The 22,461-nt window shown below is 41.7% G+C and overlaps 1 protein-coding gene across 2 annotated transcripts; it reads left to right on the top strand.

Annotated features, from left to right (window-relative positions):
* Positions 1-13,879: 13,879 nt before the first annotated feature.
* On the top strand, positions 13,880-21,303 carry YEATS4 (YEATS domain containing 4). 2 transcript variants are annotated; one of them, XM_072401331.1, is made up of 7 exons: positions 13,880-14,088; positions 16,064-16,183; positions 17,047-17,113; positions 17,215-17,309; positions 20,265-20,357; positions 20,498-20,585; positions 21,067-21,303. In XM_072401331.1, the coding sequence occupies exons 1-7, from the start codon at positions 14,038-14,040 to the stop codon at positions 21,234-21,236; spliced, it is 684 nt and encodes a 227-aa protein (XP_072257432.1). In that variant the 5' UTR covers positions 13,880-14,037; the 3' UTR covers positions 21,237-21,303. The 2 variants fall into 2 exon arrangements, with proteins under 2 accessions (XP_072257432.1, XP_072257433.1); XM_072401332.1 differs by lacking the exon at positions 20,265-20,357.
* Positions 21,304-22,461: the final 1,158 nt, after the last annotated feature.

The following is a 22,461-nucleotide window of genomic DNA, read 5'->3' as shown; positions in this document are numbered from 1 at the left end:
ATTGTTGTGAGGTGACACACGCTTGCTGAACCACATACCACTCTGAAATAATACCAGTGCACCCCATTACCTGTCTCACTTCATGCTGTACCCTATACCACATCACAATAATAGGAGTGAACCCCATCACCTATGTCTCCCTTGCTGAACCCCCCCTGCAATAACACCAATATACAAAGCACTGTGCATCACGTATCCCCATACTTCCAAATCCCCGGCAAAATTACCAGTTCACCCCATTATCTGTATCACGCTTGCTGAACCCCATACCACCCTGCAATACTACCAGTGAACCCCATCACTTGTCTCACACTTCCTGAACCCCATGCCACCCTGCAATAATACAAGTGCACCACATTCCCTGACTCACCCTTGCTGAACCACATACCACCCTGCAAAAATACCAGTGCAACCTATCATTTGTCTCACACTTCCTGAACGCCTTGTAATAATACCAGTGCACCCCATTATCTGATTCACCCTTGCTGAACTATATACCACCCTGCAATATTACCAGTGCACCCCATCACTTGTCTCAACCTTGCTGATCCCCATACCCCTCTGCACTAATATCAGTGCAACGCATCATTTGTCTCACCTTACCTGAAACCCCATATCACCCTGCAATAATATCAGTGTACCCCATCTCCTTCCTGTATTACCTTTTTTGAACCCCATACCACTCTGCAATGATGGCAGTGTGATAGTAGTACATCCCAACATTTCTCGTCATATTCCAGACCCCCTTTCCCTAATGATCTTAAGATTTGACCATGGCACCACATCATGTGCCGCCTATTTCTAAATTCACATATCACTCTCAAATAATAGCAGTCCACCCCAGCATCTGGCTTACCTTTCCTATATCGCCATACCACTTTGGGAATACTCTAGTGTATCCCCATCACCTGCCCCCATTTCACCCAGAAAAAATACCAGTGCACGCCATCACCTGCCAGGATCCTGTACACAACCCCTTCCTGTACCCCCATATTACCACACAACAATATGAGTGTACCCCATCACCTGTCTCTCCCCTCCTGTACCCCCATGTTACCACACAACAAATAGGAGTGCACCCTATCACCTATCTCTCACCCTCCCGTACCCCCATATCACCTCACATTAATAGGAGTGCACCCCATCACCTATCTCTCACCCTCCTGTACCCCTATATCACCTCACATTATTAGGAGTGCCCCCATCACCTGTCTGACACTTCCTTCACCCTCATCTCTCCCTGCAATATTAGTAATGCATTCCCATCACCTAACATTCCCTTCCTGAACCCCCATCATCACCCTGCAATGTCAGTCCCTCCATATCCCCCTACATAACTACCTGTGCAGCGTACAATAAGGGTATGACACCCCATAAATAACCCTGACAGCATATAATAATATATAGGTCACACACACAAACCTTCTGTGCTGTGTCAGGAGACTGATCATCTACCAAACTTTTCCCAGGTTTCATGTTTGATCCGTGAAGCCCCCGCACACTTCCGGTTCTCTGGTCGCCGTCACTTCCAGGTCCTTCTGCTGGATTGGAACGATCCGCTACCAATTTGAATATGTCGTTTTCAGGTTCCATGGCGTGTGTTGTGGTGAGACATTGATAGGCGGCTCTTCCTAAGTCTTAGCATTGCCTTTCTGTACATAGCCAGGTCTGGGCTTCTTAGGCTTGTCATGGAGGGGAAGCTCGGGGCTGTCAGTGCTGTTCATAGATAAGTTCAGGCTGGGCTAGTAGCAGTGACTCTGCATATAGTGCAAAGTGTTATTACTCAGGTTATGCTTTAAAACAGAGGTCGCCAATCTTTTCAGTCTCGTGGACCACTAAAATTACCGGCTCCTGACCACGCATGTGCGGGGAGCCGGGTGTAAATCAAAGGGGGAGAAACCTCCCACGTAGTGACGTCATTATGACATAATACTGCCCAAATCCCAGGATCAGGGAAGAGGGCAGGCTGTGTCCCTGGATACAACCTGCCCACTCTCCCATCGCAAGCTCAGATCTGTGTCTAGGGACACAGCCCGCCCTCCTCCCTGAGCCTGGGATTTGTACGGGGGACATGGTCCACGGCTCTGGCCGGTGCGCCCTGCCACTGGGGTCCCTCTTCTGACTCTGCTCTGGGGGGGACCGGCCAGAGCCGCAGACCACTAGATGCCATAGACACCAATAAAAAATTAGTTACCTTTGCAGGGTCCAACGTAGTTGAAATTACATTTCAAGATTAATCCAGTCCTGGTTGTCCCCACTAATAAATACTTACCCAACTTACCTCTCTTCTTAGATCCTACTCAGATGGACAGGATAGGATCACAGGATCGATGAAGTTCTTCCTTTTCCTTCACGTCTTCATAAGATGGACAGGATCTGGTGAAAGGACAGATACAACTCTCCGTCTTCATTCCTGGTGACGGTAAACTTTGGCCGTCGTCTTACGACCTCTGCAGGAACCTCGACTTCTATGTCTTGGTCAAGTTGTTCAATCCATATGAGAACCCGCTGCATACCATCAATCACCTCCTCCTGGAAAAAAAAAAACCAGAAAAAATAGGTTAGAATAAATCTAAAATAGGCTTTAAAAATACTCTAAAGATCTTTGCACATTTTAAAAAACAATCTATTTACTTTACAATAGTAAAGATTGATTTTGAGGAAAGAAACAATAGGATATCTAATACTTACCCTAACTACTCGAGGAATAATTGCCCTGCAGCTGGGACAGGTAGCTCTTACTTCTGCCCATTTTTTGATGCAATCAATATGAAATAAGTGGGCGCAGGGTATTGCACAGCCATCTTCATCGCACTCAATCTCGCCCAAGCAGATGCTGCAGATGTCTGGCTGTCCCTCACTCTGCTGGTCACTGGCTGGTGATGTCGGTCTGTCCTCTGGTTCTGGGTGGCTTTCTAGAACAACCCTGCGCTCGACTAGAGAACGGCTTCTCTCCCTCTGTGAGGAATCAGCGTTGTGACGTCTTCGTCTTCTGGATCGTCGTCTTCTGGATGTTCGTCTTGTTCCGTTTTGAAGTGTAGCTCGAGACCTGGTCCTATGAGCCACCAGAGAATATTGGTCTTCTTCCTGATGTGATGAAATGGTGGGCCGTGAATGGCCTCTGACATTCCTTCCTGGCATATTGATGGTATAGGCTGCTCGTTTCCGTGAGTCAAGTAAAAATGTGAAGGTGAATCTGGCGTATATGTTTTGAGGTGTAGGTGTATGTGAATGAGGTGTAGGTGTATGTGAATAAGGTGTAGGTGAATGAGGTGTAGGTGTATGTGAATGAGGTGTAGGTGTATGTGAGTGAGGTGTAGGTGTATGTGAGTGAGGTGCAGGTATGTGATTGAAGTATATGTGATTGAGATGTAGGTTTATGTAATTGAGGTAAAGGTGTAAGTACATCGGCAAAAAATCAAATAGAAAACTGCAAACCGCACAAGGCCTCAGTCAAATTGCTTTGGAGACGCGTCCAGAGATGCTTCCAGAGTAGCGGATCCTTGGCAAATAGCAACATCATCAGTGTGTTTACAACTACGCCATGACATCACTCCTGGCTGACCAATGACATCGTCCAATCGAATCACATGGCAAGACATTTTCAAGAAATGACAGTTGCTTGGTATGTCCATAGAAGTCAGGTTGTCTGCACAAGGCCTTACCATCCAGCAAGCACATGTGCCCACTTCTAGCCAATGGTAGAGTACCTATCTGGCTGTGAACCATTTGGATGAGTCCATTGGTCTGTCATATACTGTCATTCTTCAAAAATGTGTTGCTGGTAAAGCTTAGTGAATTGAGAAAAAATGGTTGGTTGATGCCATTGTCAGTCAGCTGGGTACCCTAAAATTGGCTAGAAAAGGGCACATGTGCTTGTTGGTTCCTATGGTCTTGCTTTGAATTGGTTTGGACGATACCATTGGTCAAAGCAAGAGGTCAGCCTAACTGCATAAAGCCGTACAAACCAACAAGCACAAGGGCCCGTTTCTAGTCAATTGTAGGGTACTCAGCTGACATTTTTTTCAATTTACAAAGCTTTAACAGCAACACATTTTTGAAGAATGACAGTTTCATGGTATGTTCATGGGGATCAAGCCTGTCTACACAGGGCCTTACAATCCAGTGGGCACTTGTTCCCCCTCCTAGCCATTAAAGTAGCATCCAATGAGGTGGCAAGACATCTTGATTGCTCAATACAGGCCATTTTTTATCTTTTTAATCTTTTTGATTTATTTAAATCTAATCAATCAGTAATGCATACCAAATAATAACTAGTATTCAGCATTTGTCTGTAACAGTGATTTTCCCCACTTGTTATTGAAGGTCTTGATACACACTTAAAATCACACCTGACCCTCAGTCCATACTGTTTAAAGGGTTTGCTTGCATTTTATTAGAACCAAAATGTGCTACTTATCTGTAGAATAGTTATTCTGTCTTTGTGCACAAGTTTCTGGCCATGTCCATATGGTACAGATTGTGTTGCTGCAAACTTGCTTCTGATGTTGTCAGTATGATGGTGAGTCTAAGTCTGTGGATATTACTTTAATTGTGTCAGTAGTGTCCTGATTCTGTATAACATTTTTCTAGATGTGGGGGGTGGGGGGATCTTGTTTTGCTCTGTCCTAGTTATGGGAAATACAGTATAAATTAGGCTGAAGACATTGAACAGAGCTACACAGCCCAGGAACAGGGGTACCAGCCTGTTATACCCTGTCAGGACTAGGTGAACACAAAGCTTGTGGTAGAAGGTAGGAGTCTGTGAAAGTAATGGAAACCTTGTAACTGTGTTGCTGTCCACAGTGCTTTTAAAAAAATGTGTGCAATGTTCTGAATGGCTATGCAATTAGCATGCGTTTAGTAAAACTCCCTGCATTCCTGTAATGTGAGATAAAAAAAAATATTTTTTATTAGTATTATTATTATTGTCTGCACCCTACTAGGAAGATGCTGATCTTTTTCTGTCTTAGTGAAAATGTCTTACTTACCAAAATAAATAAAGGCGGTAATTCTGCACTGTGGTGATGGCATCTAGCCTAGATGTCTTTAAGAGGGGATCAGACAAATTTCTGGAGGAAAATTCCATCATGGGGTACTAGCCCTGATGGGTATGTGCTACCTCCTTATTATAGATGTGGGCCACTGTGGGATACAGGAGCTGGACTAGATGGGCCATTGGCCTTATCCAGCTGGCTCTTTTTATGTTCTTATCTGGGTATCAGTCTTATCAGGTTGGTGCTCATTGCTGGTGTGGGGTTATTGTTGAAATTAATTAATGAATTTTTTGATTGGGTGTTAAAAGAAGTATGATTTTAGGAGTAAGATGTTTTAATGCTGGGTCCATGTTGTGAGGGTCAATGTATGTGCAGCTTATTAGAATCTGGAAGCTCCCTTTGACAAGTGGGCCATCAGATATCTGTCCACACACCTGTGGGATGAACAGAGAGTTAGCTAGTACTCCTTTATCCTCTGAACAAAAAGTGAGAGGAGATATACTTAGTTTGCCGGAAACCTGCATTGTTCACACGTGTATACCCCAAAATAGGCTAAATTACCTAAAATGAAAAACAGCACATAATAGAAGAAATGTTTCTATTACTCTGCTTTTTATTAATATTTAGCTTTGCACTCTGTAGCGATGTCTATACATAGGAATCTACAAAGACTGATTAATGTCTACATTTGGAAGTCTTTTACAGGTGCATGCACATGAATCTTTGTGTGTGCAGCCTATTAGAATCTGTCAATTCCCTTTGACCAGTTGTCCACCAGATATCTGTCCATACACTTGTTGGATGAGCCTAGGGGTAGCTAGTACCCCTTTACCCTCTAAGCAAAATGAGAGGAGCCATGGATTCTTTAAATTTAAAGAAAAGAATATTGACAAAGATGAAAATGTCATTAAATAAAGAATCTCTGTTCATACTCCAGCCTCTAGATAGTGCTGTGTAAGTGTATGAATTTGTAACAGCCATCCACTGGTGCCTACCGGTATTAGTATTATATAAAAGAATATTAAAAACAGAACTTTCATTAACAATAAAATGACACCTTTACTTCTGCAGAGCCCTCAGACCCCCAAGCCCCCTTCCTCCAAATAGGATTATATTCGGTCCTGCACTGTCCAAGATTTCTTCAGGGAGCGGAGAAACAAATGTGCACTGCCTTCTTCTGTCATCTTGCTGGTCCTTACATCACCTAATCCTACAATGCACAGGCGCGAGATTGGATGACGTTTTCTCTTAAAAAATGTAAAAAAAAGTGCTGATCTCGCTGCGCATGTGTGAGTTTAGCACTTGTTTTTTTACATGGTGGGGAAAGCCCCTTCCTAGATTCTAAGATCAAGCCTCTTGGGATTTGTGATGAATGTATAGAAGGGGGTGCTCCCCTTCTAACTAAACAAAAGCCAGTTTTTTTAAATATAAAAGAGTTATCTACCCTTTTTTTTAAATGTTAAAACTGTCTTCTTTAAGTTTAGTTTTTTTTTTCTGCTGCATCTGCATACCATCATACATGAACTGCAATAAAATATTCTCTGACCCATTCCTCCACAGTAGCAAATTTATCAAGATCAGAAGAGCCCCGGCCACATGTTTACAATCTTCCAAAACACATTTTCCTTCCTTTCTGGGCACAGTACCACCACATACACTTTTATAGTCTGTTTTCTGAGGTGGTACACAGGCCCTATGGGGCTGTACTGCTTTGGTAGTAGAAAATAAATGCCAGATTATGGCTATTCAGTTCTCACTAAATACACAACTAGGGAGAGGGAGGATAAGTTGGGTCGGTGTAAAGGGCTCCGAAAGAATGAAAGGATTGCTTAAATATAGTGCACTGACTCTTTAAGGTGACCCCTAGTACCCCCATACAGATATGTGTTTAAACTCCTGAAAGTAGAGCTAAATGTTGTGTTGAAAGAATAAACATTGCTGTTTGAAGTTTGATGAAGGCTTTGCAAACAATTTGTAAGGTTTCCTAGTCATACTTTCCTTATACAGGGTCAAGCTATGTGGCAAGGCCTATAAGGTGCCCAGAGTCATGAGATCAGATTTGATGGATCAATGTCTGCGGGATACATGCTACCTCCCTACCATGCTCTATAGGTTAAACATACACAGGAGTCTGAAACAAAAACTGATATTCATGGATCCAGGTATTAGTATAGATGCTTGAAGGTACTCTAATAATCATACTTGGTAAAATGTTTAGCTCCAAATGAAAAGAATGAGGCATGGCAAAAGCTCATTATTACTGGGCTTCAAGGTAATGGTTATGCTTATCTTGTAAAAATTAAAAGGGGTTACATCGGTTAGAAAGCCTCATAATAAGGAAAAAGATCACAGCAGACACATTTATGACTTACAGGGCCTATATAACCCTAACCAATCCATGCAGAAAGCCCAGCATTCAGGTGTAACACTACCTAGACACGATTTGCACTGTTTCAGTGTCATGGGTTTACTTTCTTCATCCCGATACTACAAAACCATCTAACAGAGCATAGCCCTGCCTGAGGCCATACCCCTATATACAGCCTGATATGCTCCCGTAACCCCTATATCTGATCATCTACTGACTGGTTGATAGCACTCTGCCTAAGGGTGAAAGGTTGAAGGTGTAGCATTTTCTTCTTTTACTGTTTTTGCATGTGATCTAGAAGTGCAGGTAAATCTGCACACTCTGTGGAGGGGAACAGGAAACAGACAGGCACCTTGTGAGTGGGAAAGGTTAGCAAGACAGCAAAACATGCCGCCATTAGACCAGAGGGAGGAAACCCATCTGGAATGATGACAATTTGGCTGAAAAGCCAGAGATGCCAATCCACACCTAAAGACTTACAAGATGGCCGAAGATGTCTTCTGAGAGGAGGAACAGAAGGAAGATGGTGGCACCCGGTAAAGGAATGCCGATAGGTGAATCAGCCATCTTTAGTTATGGGTTATGGGATAAAGGTTGTTTCTGCATTCCATCTACTAGTTTCAATCCAAAATGTCTCCGTCCAAATATTTATGGACCTAACTGTATCCTCAACAATAAAATAAATGTACCTGTCTGTTTGGAATATGCACCCAGTCTTCTTCCAGCGTGGGAGTTATTTTTTTTACAACAGCCAGGGTATGTTGGGATGAGCTGTGCATGCACAGTAATTGTCTGTAGACTCATAGCACTTGTCTAAAGCTGTACCCATAAATAACAATATTAGAATGAATAGCTTATTAAAAATAAAAAAAAATTAGATTTTACCTTCTTAGTCACAGCACTTTCTTTCTGCCTATAAATATCCTCAATCTGATAACTTGCAATATTCAACCTCAGTCTAACTGTACAGTGAAAGAACAATCAGCATAGTGAGCTCATATTTCCCTCACTAGGCTTTCTCTTCCGATCAACACATGAATCGGTTGGCTTCTTTGTGGTCCAGCCTTGCTATACCAGGACTGTATACCTGATAACAGGTTAGGTTCAGATACCTATACAGGTTGTAAGGTGTAAAACACAATCAGGCTAGGGCTTAATGAAAATAAACATAGATAACATCTGAATCACATAAAATATGTACAATGCATTCATTTTCATTGACAATGCAATGTCAGTGGAAGTAGACTACAGTGAGTGTTTTGTAGCAGTGGTCACCAACTGCAGCCAGTGGGGTAAAATGTTGGTGGTCTGCGGCTCTGGCCAGTGTGCCCCCGTGTAGGGTCAAGAGAAGGACCCAGCTTAGGGGGCGCACCAACCAGGGCCGTGGACCATGTCCCCAGTACGTATCAGAGGCTCAAGGAAGTGGGCAAGTTGTGTTCTCAGACCTGCTATAGGACAGTAGACGGGTTCTGGTATCATGACGTCACTATGGAGGGGAAGTTTCTTCCCCTTTGAGTGACAGCCAGCTCCCCACACATGAGCGGTCCGGAGCCGGTAAATTTAGTGGTCAGTGGGTCCGAAAAGGTGGCACTGGTTCAAAGATTTTCACTAATGAGACGCCACCTAGAGGAGGCTTGGAAGTATGCAAGGAGAACTTTGAAGGTTTATATATCCCTTAAAATATATACAAAACCTGCAGAATCACATTAAATCAGATCTCTAGGCACATACGGGGGGATGGGGGATAAGTATTGAACACGTCAGTGTCTATGAACTCCGATCTTCAGTTTGTGTTATAGATTTTCAATTGTATTGAAGTCGGGTTTCATCTTTCTCATCCTGGTAGATGGCAGCAGATTCCAGTAGTCTGGTTTCCTCCCACATTCCAAAACATGCAGTTAGGTTAATTGGCTTCCACCTCTTATTGACCTTAGCCTGTATTAAACACATATGTCTATGGTAGGGACATTAGATTGTGAGCCCCTTTGAGAGAGCTTGTCACATGACTTTGGACTTTGTCTCAGCTGATCTAACTTGTTTTATACCCAGGCGACAAGCTAGAGATAGTATACGGAGGGTATTGCATTTAATTCAGCAGGCTAAACAAACCAAGACTCCAGCATTTTTGCTGAGCTTGGATTTTAGAAAAGCCTTTGACTCAGTACTATGGCCAGATCTTATGTCACTATTACCTAAATGGGGCTTTGGACCAAATTTTTGTAAATGGATATCCTCTTTATATGATTTTCCTAAGGCGTTTACACAGGGGGCATATGGGCTATCATTCAGAGTTTTCTATAGGCAGGGGCACTAGGCAGGGTTGCCCACTATCACCATTGCTTTTTGCATTGGCGGTAGAGCCCCTGGCTATAGCAATCCGAAACCATGCAGACATTCAGAGTATAGAGGTTAATGGTCAGCAACATAAGCTCTGACTTTTTGCGGATGACAGCCTCCTTAGTTTGATGAATCCCATGCTGTCCCTGCCTAATTTGATGGAGGTACAGGAACATTTTCAGGCCTTTCGGGGCCTCAATTTAATAGTTCAAAATGTAAGACCCTAATGTTACTTTATCATCTGAGGTGGTAAAAATCCTTTAAGGATCTTTTCCTCTTTAATGGGAGCCAAAAAGACTTAGTTATCTGAGGATATATACACTATCTCCCCATCTTATGACCTTTTGTATGCTGCTAATATTTGATTGATCTACTAGAATCATGGAAAAAATATCAAATTTCATGGACAGGCTGTATACTTTCCATTAAGATGTCTTAGTTACCATAGTTTCTTTATCCTATGAGAGTTCTCCCACTTGCTATACCTACTCATGTTTTAAAAATAATACATTTTAAGATGTTAGAGTACATTTGGGGGGGCAAAACGCCCACTAGTCCCCAGATACACCCAATCCAGGAGTTCTGGTGGGTTATCAGTACTGCATTTGAGTTCTTAATATAAAGCCGCCCAGGTTACCCCCTTTTTTACTGTATTATGCTCGAAAAAAAAAAATATCCCCAAATGAGTATCTATTGAGAATGCAGTGGTGGCGGTTGAAGCTTTACTCTGGATTCCGGATTCACAACAGCGCCATATCTCTAATCCTATATTGAGGCATACATTGAGAACGTAGGATTCTATTAACCTCCTGGGTGGTAACCCCGAGTGTGACTCAGGGTAGAAAAAAAGCTAAAAGCCGTAACCCTAAGTCACACTCGGGGTAGGTAAACCTATGGGAAAAAATAGTAAATTGAGTCTTACCTGATCCGCCGGCGTCCCGCATTGTCTTTCGCATCTTCTCTCTTCCTTTGGGTCTTCTTTCTTCTTCTTCTGGCGTCCTCTGCACTTGATGAGTCACCGGGGAATTCCCGGTGATGTCGGTGTGTGTACGTTGCCGACGGGCAGTAAAATATAATAGTATAAGTATATTAATATTATTTTTTTTTTTAATTTTAAAAATTAAAAAAAAAACTAAATTTTTTTTTAAAATGTATTTAATTTATTATTTGGGATGATTTTGTGTTTCCAACTTTCTTATACTTATACTTTATACTTTCTTATACTAATACTATTAATATTCTGTAAATATACTGTAAAAAAAAAAAAGGGTTGAGAAAGGCATAAAGTTCCATCGGAGGAAAATCTTTAGGTATATCCAAATCAGGCATTTTGTTCAATCTATGTTCAGATTATCGGCTGGTATTTATATTATGACATGGTTTGAGAGATTATGTGTACAGGATACAAAGGTGAAGGGAGTTTTATCAGCTTTATATAATAATTTAATGCAAACTAGTATGGCCATCCCATCCTATATATCTAAATGGGAAGTAGACTTGGGCTTGTTGCTTGAAGAGGAGGATTGGGACCAGATTTGGTTTACGGTAGCTCATAGCAGTATCAATGCCTCAGCAGTAGAAACTAATTTTTAAATTAATGTTGAGATGGTATATGGTGCCATCTAGGCTTGCTAAGTTTTAGTCGACCTGTACAGGTAATTGTTTTAGGGGATTTATTACTGCAGGAACCCTTTATCATATATGGTGGAAGTGCCCTAAAGTAAGGAAGTTCTGGACGAGAGTATATCAAATAGCTTATACTTTAGTGGGTTGTGCTTTTCCTAAAAACTCGGTAGAGGTACTTCTGAGTTTGAAACCATCGATTTGTACTAGTAATCAATTTAAACTGTTAACATTTGGTTTTGGCTAAGGCCTGGTGGTCTACAATTGCTAATATGCAACAAGTTAAGAATAATGTCCTGGTTTCTAGTGAACAAGAAGATGAGAGCAATACTGTCTGCCGGGTTCTCTCTTTTCCCTCCTGCCGCCATACTGACTTCGTGGGCAGCAGGTAGCATAACCCACTACCTGTGTTCCATGCCGAAGTTTCCTTCCTGATGGAAACTTGCACCGGTGTTTGATCTGGCGTGGGTATCTCTCTTCACCTATGGGGCAACACATACACGCCCTCTGTTTCACCAGCCTATGGCTGGATTTCTGCAGGTATTTAAAGGCGCTTCCTACTACAGGAAGATGCCTGAGCAATCTCATGGTTTTAGCTAGTCTAACTCTTAGTGCAAGGGTGCTTTTTCTGTCGGCTTTGCTGTGTTCCGGATCTTGTTTACTGAATTCTTGGACTTTGCCTGTTTCCCACCTGACCCTGACCTCGGATCTCGTTTATGGACTTTTGCCTGTTTGCCGCCTGGCCCTGACCTCAAATCTCGTTCATGGACTTTTGGCTGTTTGCCTTCTCTTCTGACCCATATCCTCCAAGCCACGCAAGCCCCTCAGTGCTTGCATCAAATGCCCTGACCCCTCTGGTCAGCTGCCACTGACCCGGGGATTGCTCTGGAGTGGCACCTGGCAGCTACCCTGCGCCCCAAGCCTATCCTCACCATCAGAGGCTCTAGTGAAGACCAGGTAGCGGCTTAGTTACGCCTCTCTAGGGCATACCCAGTCAGTGGCACAGTGGGTCCACACCCACGTGCATTACAACTATATAGTTATATCATTGTTAATGTATGATGTATTTTTTTTTCTTTTCATTTTTTGGATTGTTTTTGGCCTGCTTCCCTTTCCCTCTCCTTCCTTTGTTCCCTTGTCTTAGTGTTGTTAATGTTATATGTAGTATAATAGGGTAATTTAAGTGTATATGTCTTGTTTAGATGATTGGTAATTGGTTGGTGTTGGAATTCGTTTTGTCCTTATATTCGAACCGAATATGGCTGTTTGAATTCCGATAGACCCGACCCGAAAAACGGGTGATTCGACGGTAAAAATCTGGGGAAAAAAATGTGTTCAAAAATAATAAAAATTAATTTTAAAGTAATTTATTGAATGTTTGTGTTTTTTAACTAACTTTTTTCCCAAAATGACATTGTGACGTCACATGGGAAACTGAACTGCAGACCTCTGCAGTTCTACTACAATGTCTGGGCACTTGTCATTCATCACCTGTAGTGCCCTGTATTCTTGGATAGAGAAACTCTATCTATGAATACATACAACTAGTAAAGAGCTGCAAGGGCAATCTGATTGCTCTTGCAACCCTTAAAAGACCCTAAAAAACCTGAATTTTCGCACCATGGTGTTCGAACTCCGCATTTGATCACCCAGAGAATTTCTCACTATTAGATCGAATAGCTGGCAAATTGAACAGTGAGATATTCAACCAACACTAGTAATTACAGCTGTGTTATCGCTGTACAAACTGGAAATGAAAAGATAGTAGGAAAGGTATGTGGTAACCCCAGTAAAATATATAATAAACAGAAAAGATGAATTCTTATTTTTTATTAGGCCTAGGGGAGTAATAAAGTTTGATTTATTATAAATATATATATAAATTTAGTAATTTGAAATGAGCAATAAAAGAACTTATGGGTAAAGTTGGTTAAGATAGATATATATAATTAAAGAAACTAGAAGATTGTATAGCTGTTATTATTGATTTGATGTACATTAATAGATTTAGGATGATTTGAGACATTTTTTTTGGCTTGATTTATTTATATATTTAAAATGTAAATTAATAGAATAATACAGAAAATTACAATTTTTTCCTCAGAAATTTAAAACAAAATGTGAGAAACAGCGGTCGCCAACCAGTGTTCTGAAAATTTTTTAGTGCTGCGTGGCTCTGGCCGGTACACCCCCAAGTGGGGTCAGGAGAAGGACCCCGCTGGGTTTTCCCCCTTCGAGCTCCCTGCGCATTCGCAGTCAGGAGCCAGAGATTTTAGTGGTCTGCTGGACCGAAAAGGTTGCCAACCACTGCACTAAAACATCCACACTCCTATCCAGCCTCCATGTGCATAGTCACACTCATATCAGCCCGCCTACAGAGAAAAGGCTCCGCCCATAGACCTCCCCTTCCTCAGTGTAGCTACTGGGATCATTACGTCACTACCAGGCCCCGCCCCTATGCGCGGTCTCTGCAATGAGGAGGGAAGTTGGTTTGCCTGGATTGTACCATTCTCACAATAGAATAGGAGGGGACTGACTGTGGCGTAAGGTTTGTGTGAGGACAAAGGTGTCCGCTGTTGGCGCTGAAATTCCCTGAGCTGTGTGTGAGCTCCCCGCTATCTGCTCGGCTTTGTCTGGTTGTTCGGTGAGCTGAAAGGCGCTGGCTCCTGGGTGAGCTGCTCCTGCCCCTCCCCGGCCGCCTCCCGCTGCAATATGTTCAAGAGGATGGCTGAATTCGGGCCGGACTCCGGAGGGAGAGTGAAGGTGAGGGGCGGGGGGCAGCTATGTGTATGTGGCAGTAGGGGGCGCCCCTCCATCCTGTGGGGCTCTGTGTGGGGGGCTCCTGTGCTTGACTTAGCTCTGTACGGCCGTCACATTTCCATGTTATCTCATATTATGTGCCGGGGGGGTCAGCATAGGGCCACAGCATGCTAATACACCAAACTTTACAGGGGCCCCCATAGAGCCCCGGGCATGTCCGCCATTGTGGTCCTCCACTCACTGCTGGTGTTCATATTGGTGTACAGGGAAATCCTGCGATGAGTTTGTGATATCAGAGAATGCAGGAACAGCAGTGTCATCTAATGAATGGGATCTGCTGGCTGCATGAGCTGCCACTAACACACTTCCTGCACAATGGTGACAACTTTCCCACTGCTGTATTTATAAAGTACCAGTGTTGTCACCCTAACAGCAGGCTACAAATCCCCTCCATTCCCCTCATTTCCACAACAGCCAGTCCTGTAGTACATAGAGCTGGGGATAATGTGACCCCTGCTATCTCAGCCAGGGTTCCTGTGGAGGGTGCTAGGGGTTCCATTAGCAATTTATGCCTTTCAGGTCACTTGCCCCTGACACCAATGATGATTTGGCTATTTGTAAGGATGATATTCTTCCCATTCTCCAGCACCATGAACTGGACATATGCTAAATATTGTGCGGGGTTCCCCGAGACCTGAAAGTTATTGTGAGGGTTCCCCCATGATATAAAGTTTGAGAAAGGCTGCTAAATCAGCGGAGATTTCTGACCAGATTTACACTATTATTCATGTCTCTGCTGGAGGTACATTGGTTTTATAGACCCTGAATGACTGCAGGCCACAAATAAACTGTCTATAGAAATACACTGTCATCAGAATAAAGCTAGGGATATATGGGTGACTGTTCCTGAAATCCCTGACATCAGCCTCCTGCTATAATACATATGATGTGTAAGAAGCTTCATGGACACATGTGTGACCATGGGGATGGATTGGAGCCCAGTTCTTGTATTGCAGATAGAAGTGATTTCACACAGATGTTTCCACATTCACCCACTGGGAATGTGAAGTGCAGGAAGATATCCTGAACACCGCTGTCTACTTAAGCCATGGATCACCTAAACAAGAAGTGTGGAAATCACACAGAAGTGACATTACAGTCATTAGACATCACTCAGTCATGCAGTGTTTTAGCTGCATCCAGATAGTTGCTTGTGTAGCCATAGTATAATACGTCTGACTGATGGAAAGAAGGGGAACTGTACTCACCTGCTGCTCCAGTGTTAGCCCATCAACTTCATCTATCCTCAGAGCCCCTTGTCTCTCCTCTTCAGTCTTCCAGGCCCCATGTCTCTCATCTCAGGTCCCTCCTCATCTTCATCCATTTGGTGCCTGTTTCTGCACATACATGCAGCAATGACATCAGATCTAGCAGCCAACTAAAGGGATTTCTCCTCCGTGGTAAAGAACATGGAGCAGTGAAGGAAGAAGTGGCTGGGTGGTACAGCGGCTGCAGTATTGCCCCTATGACCCCTTTTGGCCTAATATTGTGGAAGACATGCATATCTGTGATAACAGGGGATTCTCTTCTGTATGGAAACCCCAGCCCTGCTAAGAATCCTTTACATTGCTCTGATAGGTTATCAGTGTATAATTCTGTACCCTGACATGAGCAACCTGGGAATACAATAATAACCCCGACAATAACCAAGCTCTGATTTGTATCAATCCCTATATCAGTGTGTGCAGACATGGGCAGTTCTCATTCCTGGATGATTCTGATGTCAGGGTACATCATCTAATACAGGAGGAGCTATGGACATAGGAAACCCCAGGCCTAGTGCGTTTATATTGTTTCCTCTGCTATATTTTATTACTTTGTTTTGTACAATAGTCATCCAGGTCATTATTGTATTATATACAAAGTAATATACCTAGTTGTATTATATCTTATAACATCTATATTTGTATTTATTTAGGGAGTTACTATTGTAAAACCTATAGTCTATGGAAATGTGGCACGCTATTTTGGCAAGAAGAGAGAAGAGGATGGCCATACTCACCAATGGACGGTTTATGTCAAACCGTATCGCAATGAGGTAATGTGGTTCATCGTTTATATATTTATGTGTTAGTGTATTTATCATAAGGGGATGAGTCTAGATTCCTTTGTATGTAGGTGTTGGTTAAAAATTAAAAAAGGTAAAGGCTACTGCTATATGTTTGTGGAGAAATATCTCCTACATTGGGTTAACTTTTGATCTTACTTTAATGTTGGGTATATAGGGAATCATTTCCAATTGATTATAAATTACATTGCTTCAGGTTATCTACCAACTGAAAATGATACAAAATGTCAGCTTAGGTCATATTCAACGTGTTCAGAATGACTGACAACAAAAACATCTCGCGTCTTCCCGGCATCCATCTTCGGCCGGCACGCTAGGCGCCGCCATCTTTTCTCTGTTCTTCCAGATGTGAGATCGGGTGAAGTAAATGGGAAGAAAACTTGGTGATCTCACTGCGCATGTGTGAGAACAGCAATTTCTTTCTCTTTTAGCGAAAGGGCTCCTCCTGTGACAATAGACAGGAGCAGCCAAGAGCCTCCTGGGATGTGTGACGCTCTGCACTCCCATTCATTCTGAATCGCCTAGGAGATCGAGAATTAAGAGAGTGGTGCTGCACCCTTTTTTTTTTTCTATTAAAAGGTGTTGCTTAAAAAAAATCACAAGCAAACAGAATTTTTACCTTACATAAAAGGGTTGTCTATCATTTTATGTAAAGTGAAAATTCTGAGTTTAGGTACGCTTTAATATATGAAAAACCATGGAAACCCAACTGAGGGAAACAAACTGCTTTCTATTCCCCTCTAAAAATGTAGTGAATACTCTGATTGCTTATGTTAAAGTATATTATCTTATTCTTATGACTTAGTATAAATATATATTTATTCTGTTTTCAGGACATGTCTGCCTATGTAAAGAAAATTCAGTTTAAGTTGCATGAAAGTTATGGGAATCCCCTCAGAGGTATTTTCCTTTTTGCCTTTCTAAGCAAAAACAATTCATCCATGCAGTCCTTCAGTTTTCACAACTTTTTTTTTTCTTGTAATTCTTTTCATTAATTTTAGTTGTTACAAAGCCTCCTTATGAAATTACAGAGACCGGTTGGGGTGAATTTGAAATCATCATAAAAATATTTTTTATCGATCCAAATGAAAGACCAGTAAGTACATTACATTTACTTGATTTGGTATTAAAAAAACAAACAGAAAAAGTAACCAGCTAATAGCTCTTATTTAGAAAGGGACCCTCATTGACTGTCTTTACAGTTTCTGATTTTTAATTGAGTATGAACAATGCATTATGGGAGTGACAAGACATTAGGATATCCAATGAGGATATAATTTGTTGCACCATATACCAATACTACATAGTAAATTATTCTATAGTGTAACATTTCTCATTAAATGCTTTATCTTGCTTCTGTATAACTTATTATTTTTTTTGGTATACCCAATAATATTATGGTATGTTGGGATTATATTTGCGCAAACGACTGTTACATTTATACGTGACAGACAAATATCTAAATATAGGAGCATTGTGCAGTCTTACTTGAATATTGGGGTCTTTTATGTAGGTCATCCAGTCCTGAGTCATAATTCAGTATGAGTTGGCTGTGTGTCATTTCAGCCCCCTATGCAGTAGTTGGTCAGTGTTCTCCCCAGGAATTTTTTTCAGCCGGGTGGTAGTACTCCTAGTTTATGCCATAGGTATCCAGTAACCCCCATTATTGTATCAGTGTCCTACCTTTCCCCTATACTTTGTTTCAACTTTCTAATGCCTGGATTGTTAGTATGTCTAATGTTTCCATATTTTGCCCAAACTGTTTAGTGTTGTGTATTTTGATCTAAGTTCCCAGTGTTCCATGTTTTTTTTAGTGTAATACCTTGTAGTAGTGTAATAGTTTGATGTGGTTTAGTTCACATTAGCAGTAAAAAAACACCTGCCGTTTTCCATGCACACCGCACATGCATGATATTGGGCATTTTTATTTTTACATTATAGGAAAGCCCCTGATGATACATTTCGATGTCAGGCATGCACAGAAGGAGCAGCCCACAGCCACCTAGGATATGTGACACAAATGTGCCAGGAGGCTGTGGATTTCCCCTGCAGTCTTTACCACCATGACAGGGGGGTCCTAAACCAAAAAATAAAAAAAAAGGCAACACATTTTCTCATTATATAAAACGGAAAAGTCACTCTTTATTTAATGTTAAAATTTTGGGATGCTTTAAGTCAGTGTCCCCCCTTTCATCACTGCCCATATTATTTGACATCATCAGCTGCAGTGTGAGCAATACTCGGGGTTACGTGGTCCGCGGCTCTGGCCGATGCGTCCTTTCACCTGGGTCCTTCTCCTGACCCCGCTCGGGGATGCACAGACCAGGGCCCCGGACCCCCAAAATTTTCTTGAATTTTTCAGGGTACACAAGGGATCTTTAAAAACTTGTGAAAATTGAACATTCAAAGGCAAGTGCATCTAGGAGCCCAAAATTGAAAATGGTAATTTAAGGACCCCCATAGTTTTGTGACATAAAATTCAAGGGGAAATTTATGTCACAAAACTATAATTGTAATACGATGCTACGCCTTCTGTTTCTGTTCTTTAAAGCACAGTTTTTCTGGAATGGGGAGGTGCAGGAAACTGAAAATGTAGGTGCAAGTGGGGGACACTTGTTAACCCCCCCCCCAAAAAAAACTTCATTAGCATGGCATCATTGGAACATAAAAACTCTGCCCATCAAAATGCCCTGCCCTGTCACGCTTAACTGTTCGCTTCCCTACCTTACACCCCCCAAACTTTCATCACCATGGCATCATTACAGAATTCTGCCCATCAAAACACGCTGCCCTGTTACACATGACTGTACTCTTCCAGTACCTGAACCCCAATTTTGTTTTGGTGGGCAGAATTTTTATGTTCTAATGATGCCAAAGCCATAACATTTTAGGGGTTGTTATCCACAGACTTTACCCACACATTTTCAGTTTCCTACACCTCCCTATTCCAGACAAATTGGGGTTCAAGCGTTAGAAGTGAGCAGTAATGTGTAACAGGGCAGTTTGTTTTCCATAGTAATTAAATTTTAGTAGGGGGGGGGGGTAGCCAAAGGTGTCCCCCCACTTCACAAACATTTTTAGCTTTGTACACCCCATTATTCCAGGGAAATTTAATGGGATTTAAAGAAGAGAAGCAGACCGGGTAAATACAGTATGACAGTTATAGATTTGTGGCAGGCAGGTATCAATTTAGGGGCCCCATCCCAATACTCCTTGCTATGCAAGTGGCCCTGGGGGTCCGCAATTTGCATTTTCAATTAAGGACTCCAAATTGCACTTACTTTTTTGAAACAGCATTTCCAAATGTTGTATTTTCATAAGTTGTTAAAATTGTGGCCCCTATATCTTTAAATTCTTGGGGGCTGATATTTTGGTTACTAGTAGCTATGAGCTATCCTCTGTGTACCCTGAAATTTTCAAATCATTACGACCAATGGTTTAGGAGATCTGTAGGTTTGAACACACAAAGTTGTAAGGTTGCAGAATGACATGCAGACTACACACACACACAGCTATCACACTGCACCGATGACATCATTACACACAGACACTCCGGCGGATTCATTTACAAGCAGTTTTTTTCAACAGAGGACTCAGCATAAGCTAGAGAACAGGAGAGGGATAGCTTGTGTCCCGATCTCATTCTAGCTGTGCTGTTCTTCCCGCCAGGCTCTTATTAGCAGTTGGAATCCTCTGAACGGATGACAGCTGAGAACGGAGCAGCCTGTTTTTTCTGTTCCGAGGATTGGAGCTGCGATGAGTGTCGGGAGCTCCGCCCACTAAAAGGGGTCTGGGGAGAACTATGTTGGTCTTGTATCTGCCTCCTATAGTTTTAGGCAGGCAACCTGTAGGAGATGAACCTTCTGCTTCATTCACTCCCACAGCTCTTTCTGCACAGGACAAATATAATTGTCCCTAATTCTTTTCGAAGGTAATATCTGTGTTTGTGACAATTGAGGAATATTTGTAAATACGTTTGTGGCCATACTTCATCTTTAGCTCTTAATTCTAAAAACATCTGCCCAACGTAAACATACCTTTATCATTCCAGGTCACTTTGTACCATTTATTGAAGCTGTTTCAGTCAGACACAAATGCTATGCTAGGAAAGAAGACTGTGGTCTCAGAGTTTTATGATGAAATGGTGAGAACCTTTTCCTTGGTTGTGCTTTTCAGATGAATAGGATTTGTAGTGAAAATGGTATTTGTTTTAGTGTATGCACCAGGAAAGGTGAAACATGATTTTCATCACGTAGTAATGTCAGTATGTTATAATGTACCTAGATATTCCAGGATCCAACAGCTATGATGCAGCAACTCCTCACCACATCACGGCAATTAACACTTGGAGCTTACAAACATGAAACAGAATGTAAGTAAAGTTTTGTAGACTTTCCCTATTATAAAACAAATGTTGGTCATGGTTTGTCATATGGTACATGACTAGCACAGAACCAAAGTTGTCTCAGTAGGTAGGTTCAGTATATTGGGATGCTGTAAAGAAGGTACTAGAATAGTACATGTATGATACCCTTCACCACCAAAAGTTTGGGCATTTTTCCTTACAGCTGGTTATGATGCATTTTAGCAGATTATGTCCGTAGCGGGGTTTATAGTCAGGTCTTGCCCACAAAAACAAGGATGGCATCCACCATTATTCACTGGGGGTCTAGAGATCCATTTAAATAGGACCACACACACGTATCCTAAAGTCCAAAATAATATTGTAAACTTTGTGTTTTTGGAGAACACTTAATATTCTAGGTACTCTAGTGCAGTCAGTACCATACTTGCCTTGGACTGGAGAGCAAAATGAAAATTCAGCTGTTACTTTTTTTTTTGTTTCTTCCTAGTTACAGAATTAGAAGCAAAAACTAAAGAAAAGATGGATGCTGCCAAGAAGAAGACCAGTTTTGAAATATCAGAGTTAAAGGAAAGATTAAAGGCTAGCAGGGAAACAATAAACTGTTTGAAAAATGAGATCAAGAAACTAGAAGAGGATGACCAGACAAAAGATATATAGACTTCCATTGATCTTGTACAGTTTTTTTGGTGCAGTGTTTTTACTGTAAATACACTTTTGTAAATAATTTAGTACCCCTCTGCCTAAGCTTTTCTTATTCATCATGGAAAAGGTCAGTACACTTTTATCCTTAGGTGGAAATGTTGGTGTTAGAGTTTATGAAAAAGCCTTTTTTCCTTTTCTTATTTTTTTTTTTATTTTTAAATGACCATGGCCAAGCAGTGCACAGAACTTTTCTATAATTCTATAGGAAGTCTGGGAGTTCTATGAAATTATTGAGAAATGCTGGTAAAAGATTAATCCTAAAAATGTGGGCATGATAGTGGAAACATCTTTGTATTATGAGAAGTGCACTGGGGATTTATCTGTATGCTCCTTCAGTATTTCCATTTTGCAATTTAGCTGAATGCAGCAACTTTCCTGCTGCTTACACACATGTGATCGGGCTAATTCCCACCCAGTATAAGGATCTCATTGTTATTTTGTTGGCAGGTCCAGTATTTGAATAGGAAAATAGCCTTGTTCATATATAACAAGTCTAATTCCCATCCAGTACAAAGATCTTTTGCTGCTTAAGTGGTCAGGTCTGGTATAGGAATGGGAAATAGCCTGAGCATCGATGACCTGGCTAATTCTCATTCCATACAAGGACCTTATGATGCCTGCTAGTGGTTAGCTCTGATAAAAGGATAGGAAATAGCCTGCTCATATATAACAAAGCTAATTTCCATCCAGTACAAGGACCTCCCCATTTTATTAGGTCAGGTCAGGTCAGGTATAAGGATAGGAAATAGCCCACTCATTTACAAGGCTAAGTCCTATCCAGTACAAGGACCTCATTATTATAATCTCAGTAGTCAGGTTAAGTATAAGGATAGGAACAAGCCACCTCATGTATGACCGGGCTAATTCCTATCCAGTACCACTTCGGATGTCCCCTAATAGTCAGGTCCAGTATATGGATAGGAAAAAGCCCACTCATAAAAACAAGACCAATTCCCATCCAGTACAAGGGGCTTATCATTACCTTAATGGTCAGGTCCAGCATTTAGATAGGAATTGGCTTTGGCCGATTCCTATCCAATGCAAGGACCTTTGGATGCCTCCTAGTGGTCAGGTCCAATATAAGGATATAAAATAGCCTGCTCATATACAATAAGGCTAATTCCCACTGCATTGAAAGACCTTGGCATTCCCCACTAATCAGCTCCAGGGTACGTGACTA

Source organism: Pyxicephalus adspersus, chromosome 2, assembly GCF_032062135.1.
Source record: "Pyxicephalus adspersus chromosome 2, UCB_Pads_2.0, whole genome shotgun sequence".
NCBI classification, from domain to species: Eukaryota; Metazoa; Chordata; class Amphibia; order Anura; family Pyxicephalidae; genus Pyxicephalus; species Pyxicephalus adspersus.
The sequence above is the reverse complement of the archived record's forward strand: the minus strand, read 5'-3'. Positions and strand labels throughout refer to the sequence as shown.